Source organism: Phyllostomus discolor, chromosome 6 (genome assembly GCF_004126475.2).
Source record: "Phyllostomus discolor isolate MPI-MPIP mPhyDis1 chromosome 6, mPhyDis1.pri.v3, whole genome shotgun sequence".
NCBI classification, from domain to species: Eukaryota; Metazoa; Chordata; class Mammalia; order Chiroptera; family Phyllostomidae; genus Phyllostomus; species Phyllostomus discolor.
In genome coordinates, this window is record NC_040908.2 from 83,868,457 (window position 1) to 83,876,846 (window position 8,390).

Below are 8,390 nucleotides of genomic sequence, written 5' to 3' on the forward strand. Positions count from 1 at the left end.
AAAGGGAAAGAAGAGAGACTGAGCCTAAAGAGTCCAGTCTTCCAGAAGCTTAACATGACCCTCCCAACATCACACTCCCTCTCTCAGTCATCATCTTCTATAACATGGGCCTATGCAGGTAGGTATTGGGGTCCAGAGCTTGCTCCTCCACCTACCTGGAGAATGCTACTGATCAGGCGTTCCAACTGTTATGATTTCTTCTGGATCCTTTAGGTGACTAAGCCCCATTTGATTTGCTCAAGTAGTATCTTTGACTGGTTTTTCTGTCAATCCACAATACCTCTGACATTGCTTTTACATCTCAACGTGCACTGCAGGGACAATGACTTAGGGCTAAGTTTCATTCCAACTACCTGTTGTGCCTACAGGCTCCTCTCTCACCAGCTCGGAGACAAGTCATGAAGAAACCTATTGACGGGACTCCATAACTAACTCTCCTTCCTGCATTACTTCCCAGTGCTCTCCCTTTCCTTCCTCTCCATGCCCTTCTGCTCTCCAAGAAAGCAGCAGTAACTGCAAGGCACTTGGCCTTTACCAACACTCTAGCCTACGGGCTTAGAAATGAAACCTATAGCCTGTTATTTCACCATGTTCATCACTGTTACATTTAACCAATTCCATAGTCTCCTGACGTCAAACCCTCCAACTCTGATGATTTTGTCTTGGCTTTTTGTTTTTACTGGTAGCTGGGATGTGGAGGGAGGAACAGAGAACAGCACGAAAGAGGTAAGTAGCCCCTTAATCCAGGAGATTTGAGGGAGAGGGAGAGGGAGGAGGAAAGTCCTCCCACAAAGTGCTTCTGATCAGGGGCCAAGGGACTGCCAGTATGAGCGAGGGCCGAGTATGCTCAGGAACACTTTGTCCCCTCCTTGATTTCTTTAGACCCTTAGAACTTTCCACCTAAGGCACTGCCCCAGGCTCCAGTTTCTTGGGCTGCAGCAGCTTACTTTCCACCCTCAGTAAAAAGCACATTCTCCAAATCAGCAGCCCGCAGTGTGACACCAAGGATTCCAGGACCACAAAGACAGAAACATTCTCTGCAAAGCCCAATGGCCAACACAACCACGGTGGAAGGCAGCTCTATGGCCACCATGCACTAGAACTTGGAGCCAATTGGAGTTATGCTGAGATGAAACCCAAACAAGATAGGGGACAGAGGGTTAGTTCTTCACTTTCATTATGTGCCAGTCACAGCTCTAGGGGCTTCTATCAATAGATATTATTTCATTAATTCAGCACGCCACCATGCCAATGACCTCCATTTTAAAAAGTGTAAAACAAGGCCCAGAAAGGTTACATAACTACCCTGAGCTCCAGTTTCACCACCCCTGCTCTGTGGAGCACTGCACAGCCAGCCCTCAGCCTCGCCGCAGAGGACTGAAGGCCCCACAGAATGGGAGGGTGATCATAGAACCGCTGGGAGGGTGACCACTTTTGTAGCCCTCTCAGGTAAAGACAAGCAATCAGAACCTGAGGAGAGCCAGAAGAAATGTACTTTCCACTACAGCCCATTTCCCATAGTTCGTAACTGAAATAATTCACATCCGGAGAAGATAATAAGCCTACCTGCTCAACTTTGGGGAGGGGGTTTCCTCTTTAGGAAAGTCTGAGCAAAAACAAACACTACCTCAATCTATTTCTGAGCTGTATAAGCATCAAGACACACCTTAGTGGCGGTTGTTTTTCGCACCCGCCAGAAAAAAAGTCGGCTACATTTAGCTCAGCAGCACTTTCCACAAGGTAAGTAAGTCTCAGAGCCACCGATTAAGCACTGTCGGAGCAGGTTCCGGCTCAGCTTGGGGCAATCAGACAAATCTCCAGATGCCTCCCCTCTGCCCCACACCCTCGGTTACATCCTCTCCTGTACAAATGAGAAATGGAGAGAAGGGGTAGACAGAGAGGGGTGCAAAAGTGGAAAATCCCCCAAGATCAGCCAAGATGACATACTAGGAAATGTCATCACAATGATAACAGAAACTGGATTTCTCAACACTATTCATCAGACCAAAGGACTGGAGGGTAAAATGATGGGCATGTCGTTATGACAGATGCAGGTGAACCTAAACCCATTACTGATTTCCTCTGAATTTACTCCACTTCTGATGAGCAATTTCTAAAGCCCTCTGTTGTACAGGCACGATCCTCTTCAGCAAAGTGCAAGGGGGCTACAACCTGACTTTGAATACAGCTCTGACTCCTACTTCCTCTGTGATCCAGGTAATGGTCTCAGTATCTCCCCACATTAAAAAAAAAAGGACATTGCCTATCTGAGAGGGTTGCTGTAACAAAAATGTAACTCCATGTAAAGCAAGTATTGAACCAGACATGCCAAAAGACAAAGGTGTCAAACTCATTTTTACTGGGGGCCACATCGGCCTCGTGGTTGCCTTCAAAGGGCCAAATGTAATTTTAGGACTGTATAAATATAATTACTCCTCCACAAGAGGCAAGGAGCTTGGCATTGCTGCTGGGTAGAAACAAGGTGCTAGGCTGGATAAAACAAGGTAGAGGGCCGGATTCAGCCTTGTGTTTGCCACCTGTGCTGTAAGAGCTCACTGGATGGTTATTTTACATAGAAGGAGACAGAGGCCAAAGGGATGCCAATGCTGGACTGAAGTGGCATTAATTCAATGTGAGCAGAGGTGGGAGAAGAATATGGCTCTGCAGGCTGCAAAACCCACTCTCATGCCCATCCTTCCTCTGAATTTAAATCAGCTCCTTCTGAATGTGTTTGCAGGAAAAGAGTATGAAGGGAGAGGGGAAGCCACACTCCTGGTGATGAATGTTCACCAGGAATGATGTTCATTCAGAACCTGCAGCTGCTCTTGTGGCCTAAGCAGCACCAGCCCCTCCCACCCTCCTAAGCTGCAGCCGGCAGGCCTGCCTTGGCAGGACCCCACTGATGGGAACCTGGGTACCTGAAACCTGGCAACATGGCCAAATCTAGGCTGTGGGAGACGTTCGTCCTCAATCCTATTTTCTCTCCTCCCTCCATCCACTTTATTAGTCACTCCAGACAAAGGAGAACAAACCCAATAGCAGAATGGAAGCCCAAAAGCAGAAAGAGGAAAGAGCCTAGTAAGAAGCTGGGCCCATGGGTTCCCCACTGCTTAGGAAAGATCCCAGCACCCTTACCACACTTAAAAAGCATACCCCCAACTCCAGGTCTTAGAAAGAAGTGGTATTTTACAAATAGCAAGGAGGATAGGGAAGCCAGGCCCCAAGCCTCAGGAGCAGCCAGGTACAAAGGCAGGGTACCAGGGCCAGCTGTTGGGCCTGGATGTCAGGTGGGACCAGCGAGGGACCTACCTGTGTTGCTCCACAGCCTCGTTGTCAGGAAGCTCCACCCCACACACACTGCACTGCTCCCCGATGGTCCGGCTCTCCGACTTCATGCCCACAGCCAGCTCACCCAACTTGTTGAACAGCTCCCTCTGGATGAAGCCCTGTGGCAGCAGACCCCCATAGGTGCTGAAGTCCATGGAGACAGCCAGAGCAGGCTGCATGTGGAGGCCAGAGGACACTGAAGACGGCATGTTCAACACAGAGTCAGCCTTATGGTTGGGCAGCACAGAGTAGATGCCCAGATGTTTCTCAGCTGTGGGCGCCGGGTGTTCCAGCCGGCCCGGGGGACCCTGACCAGCCTCAGCTGGGGGTGGCAGATGCTCAGCACTCTCCTCACGCCCATAGTGCAGCTCCCTAGCACTGGTGATAACGCTGCTCCGAGTCGGGGTCCCAGGCCCCTCTTTGCCCCTTTCCTCAACCTTGTCCCCCATCCCACCTGAAATGCTAGACTCAGCTGTCCCAGGGCTATCCTGGCTGGGCACCTCATCCACCTGCATCATCTCTGTCTTCACCTCAGCCACACCAGGGTGCCGCCCACCCCCAGTCAGAGTCGGCTCTTCGGGCCCCACAGGCGACTGAAGAGTTCCCTGCAGGAGAGACTGTCCTATGGTCATCAGACTGTCCACTGCAGCCTTGGTGGGACTCATGGCTGAAAGACCAAATGAGGTGGAGACTGACGGGCTCTGGTCCGCCATGGGCCCAGGGAGGCTGTGTGCAGCCACACTGGCATAGCCACTCTCCTCACTGGAATGCTTCGAGATGAAGATGTTCTTGAGGTACCGAGCCTTGCGGTCCTCTTCTTCCTCTGCCCCACCATCTGCCATGGTGGCCTCTGTGTCATTGTCATCTGTGGCCTGGATAGTCTCCAGGATCTTCAGGCACTGCTCCTCCAAGTACTCGATCTCCAAGATCTCGGCCGCATACAGCAGGTCATCCAGGTCCTCCGCCTTGGCTTGCAGTGTGGCCGTGTATGCGTACTCCAGAATCTGTTGGAAAGTCTTTGGGGAGAGGAAGTCCAGAGTATAGTGCTGGCTGTTGCGGTGGAAGAGGATCTCAAACATCTTGCTGGTGCAGGCCAGCACAGTCCGGTGGGCATGGAACTCCTGGCTGTCCACCATGATGACCACATCACACAGCGTCCCGGCCAGCCGCATCTGGTTGGCCTTGCACAGGAGCCCCGTGGGGTGGCTGGGGTTCTGCAACTGGATCATGCCCATGTTTGTCAGATCCATGGTGCTCCCCGCGGCTTAGGCATGAGGCTCTCTTTCCTTCCTGGCTCTGCGTGGTGGGGCAGGGTGGGTTTCCTGGGCCAATGCAGAAGGCTAGAGAGGAGAAAGGGGAAAGATAAAAAAGAGATGGCAGAACAAAAGGTAGATTAGTCAGTGTCCCTAAAAGCAAGAATTCAAGCAATACAACATAGCACCCAGCCCTCAGTCAGCCAGCAAGAGAATCCTGGAGATTTTAATGGAGGGAAAGGGGGCTTCCTAAAAGTCTGGGAGTCTGCCTTTACAAATCCACAACTGAGAGCAAAGAGAATTTTCTGCCACTACCTATGCCTAATTCACTGTTAGGTGAAGTAAAATGAATATTACTGGGGAGTCTTCTGACTCTTGGCCTTTCTGTAAGTCTAAAAGTGGGGGCAGGGGGAATCCAATATGTTATGAGGAAGTGCCTAGCACTTACTGAGAATTAGTAAAAATTGAACCCCTGCCTTTAGTCAATTTAAGCACTCAATTTCCCTCACAGCCCCTTGTGCAGCCACCTTCATCTTCAAAACAAAGTTGTCTAAACCCTGCTTCACTGGGGTAGCCCCAAAAGTACAATCAAGCCTAGCTGGGCTAGCAGCCTGCTCCCTGGCCCACAGAAATCTATGGGCAAGGGCTCTCCTCCTCCAGGCCCATCCTCTCACCACCAGCCAACGTCATCATGGCCTCTGTCTCCCCACTCTTCTCAGCACTGCAAAGGGCTGACAGACACTGACCCCCCTTTTGGACACTAACAGGAACACATACACATCACCCACACATTAGCTTCGGTCACTTCCATCTACAGGTGACTCAAAATTATTGTATGTGTGATCCAAAATCTGAACTGTGAGTGCACATTCATGTGCTTACACACCAACCAGAGAGAGAGACAGAGTTAACATATGGGTGCACACTTACATAATATGCTGCACTTACCTCCTGTCCACAAGTGCCCAATGGACAGAAGGATCTATAAAATGTAGAAGAACAGGTCATGGAGAATCTAAGAAGAGAGATCATAAGAAACAGGCACCCCTGCTGCCAGGAGTGTACGTGCTAGGAACATGACCTCCAAGTGTGCCCCACAGGCTCCCAGGAGTGGTCAAGTCCTATGACCAGGAGCAGCAACTGATGCGGGACATTGCTCCCAGGTGCTAGAAATGATATTGGCACCAGCATCTATGGAGTGAGTTATAACTAGTATGAAGGGAAGATGGGGCTGGGAGACAAAGGCCTCTCCCAGAGTGCAGTTCAGGATCAATAACAAGGCTCTGGGGCTCCTGAAACTTTTGAAGAGTGTTAGATCTCACAGGCCCAGTTCCCTCCCAGCCTCTGTCTTGTTGTGGTCAATATTGCAGTGAAATGAACTAGGAGCAAAGCTGAGCAAGAGTTCTTCCCCACTCTCCCAACGCTCCCTGCTTCTGCCCTCTGAAGAAGCCGCATGGATTCCAGAGCCACAAATCTCTTGCAGAAAAGGGTAAGAGTATGGCTAATCAAGACACTTTTGCCACCCACCCTGGTATGAGGACTGAGGCCACCAACAGTGGGACGGCCATTCATCCCGGACTTGCCACTACTCGCTTTCCCGCAGACTTCTGGGTTTCAGAGAACTAGGAGGGAGCAACGGAAAGAATGGAGGCTGGGCTACCTGGATTCCTTCCCAAAAGCAAACTCCTGGGGTCCTAAAGGAAATCAGGATGCCCTTGATCAGCCATCACCCCGACCCACACAGCTTAGCGCCGGGATCCGGACAGCGCTGGCTGCAGCGCCCAGCCCAGCGGCACGGGAGAAAGCTGGCGATAACTCGCTCCAGCTCCAAGGATCGATGGCACTCTCACACACCCCACTTGCCAGCCACCCCCATGGAGACTTGAATATGACTTTAGCAAACTTAGAGAGGCAACTTCTCCCGGGGAGCCAGACGGTAAAAGGAAAGGGAGCCGGACACTGAAAGAGGAAAAGCGAAAGAGACTCAAGCGAAAAGCTAGAGTCGTGGCAGGCTGGGCGCCTAGGCGAGAGCGACGAGGACGCGGACCCGCCCCACGGCGAAAGGGAAGCACAAAAGCCCCATCGAGAGTTGTGGGAGAAAAGGCTAGAAGAAATCCGAGGGCCCTCCCTCTCCGACCCAGGGCCGAGATCCCCGGGAGCCCGGGCAGGATCTCCGGCCTCAGGCCAGCGCCGCCAAGCAGCCGAGTGCCGGGTCCAGGCACCGTGCGCGAGTTCCGGGGAACACACTGGTGAGTCGGTACAGAGTGCGTCTGTGCGTTCCAGCAGGTCTGCGGGCCAACGAGACCGTGCGCTTTTCGAACGCCCGCGGGAATGTTCCAGGGGCTGCTCGAAAGAGTTCCCCGCGCACCGGGGTGGGAAAGGCATCCCGAACGCATCAGGTGCAGAGCCAGGCACCCACCGAGTGCGATCGGTAGCGCACAGCGAGCTCCGGCGTCACGGCCAGTCACCTCGAGAGCCGAAGAGGGCCCGGAACCCTCAAGACCCTCCGGAGCTCCACCGCGGCAGCCCCCCTCTCTTAAAAAGAAGGGATCAAGTCCAATCAAGAATGAAAAGGGGGGGGGGCTCACAGCGTTTTTCAAAGAAAAACAAACCCAAGCAAGTCCCAGTCTTGCTCCCCTTCGCCCCCAGACCCACTCTTCTGATCCTCTGATTCTAGCTTCCCAGCCGGCCAGCGAATAAACACACAAACCACCACCCTATCTCGCGCTCGCGCCCGCGCACCGGTCCGCATACATATGAGCACCCACCGGCTCCCAGCTCCTCCGCCGGCCGCCAGCGGTACAAAGCCTCCGGGTCCCCAACCTGCCGCTCCAGCCTTCAGTCCCCGCAGACTGCGTTGCCCCCAACTCTCACCCCGACCATGCCCTGGAGTGGAAGGGTTGCGGTGGCAGCTGAGCCCAAGCTGACAGCTGGGGCTCCTCGTTCTAGCTGACCCCCAACTGATAGTGGCAACGGCTGCAGCAGCAGAAAGGGAACAAGCCGAAAAAAATAAGGCACAAGCCCAGCGGCCGAGTGGCCGAAGAGAACTCGCCCCCCCAGACCTCTCCAACCCAGGGGCTCCTCGGTGCGCGGCTTTGGTTGGGCGGTGCACACCTCCCGGGCCCCCCACTCACCGCTGCCTAGCCAGGCGCTGTGGGGTGGGTGTGCGTGCCTCTGGGGGGAGAGGGGGTGTGCCAGTGTCGGGGAGGGGTGTTGCTGGAGAACTGTTGCTCTCGGTATCACGGCTGCAGCGGCGGCATCGCCCGGCAGTTCGCAGTACCCGCTCTCATCGCCCTCAACTCCTCTCTGCTGCGAGGTTAGCAAATCACCACCGGCTTCGGTGCCTCCGCCGCGTCTCACGTCAACGCCGAGCCCCCTCCCCTGCGAGGCCCCGGCGCCTCTCCATCTTTAGTGCTGGCGGCTGAGCCGGGCTCCCTGCCCACAGCTACCCCCCCCGCTTCCCTCCACCCTCCCACCCTCCCACTCTGTCCTCTGGCTCAGCCCGCCCACAAACCCCCCCATTCCCCTCACCGCTCTCCCTACTCCCCCCGCGCAGGCCACTGGCCGAGCCGGCGCACGCTCCCCGCCCCACCCCTTCCCTCCCCTCCCCTCCCCTCCCCTCCCCTCCCCTCCCTTCCCGGCGCGCAGCGCTCCAGGCTTCGCCTGACATCTAGCTGCTGCTGGGGCGCCAGCGGCCACCGCTCACTGGCCAAGCGGAGAGGAAAGAAGGAGCTCATGAAGAAGAGTGCCAGGGATTCGGAACCCTTAGTGGCGGTGGTGGAGTTTAGGTGCGGGGAGCAGCCTCCACCT

General features: G+C 54.3%; 1 protein-coding gene across 2 annotated transcripts in view; it reads right to left on the minus strand.

Moving 5' to 3' along the window:
* ZBTB16 (zinc finger and BTB domain containing 16) overlaps positions 1-8,028 on the minus strand; it is a 190,936-nt gene extending 182,908 nt beyond the window's left edge. The window contains exons 1-2 of one of the 2 annotated variants that reach the window (XM_028514285.2): positions 7,715-8,028; positions 3,310-4,667 (exon numbers count right to left, since the gene is read on the minus strand). In XM_028514285.2, the coding sequence (XP_028370086.1) occupies positions 3,310-4,577 (1,268 nt within the window). In that variant the 5' untranslated portion in view covers positions 4,578-4,667; positions 7,715-8,028. Of the gene's footprint in view, positions 1-3,309; positions 4,668-7,348; positions 7,484-7,714 lie in introns of those variants that run through there. The other variant, XM_036028537.1, reaches the window with a different exon arrangement.
* Positions 8,029-8,390: the final 362 nt, after the last annotated feature.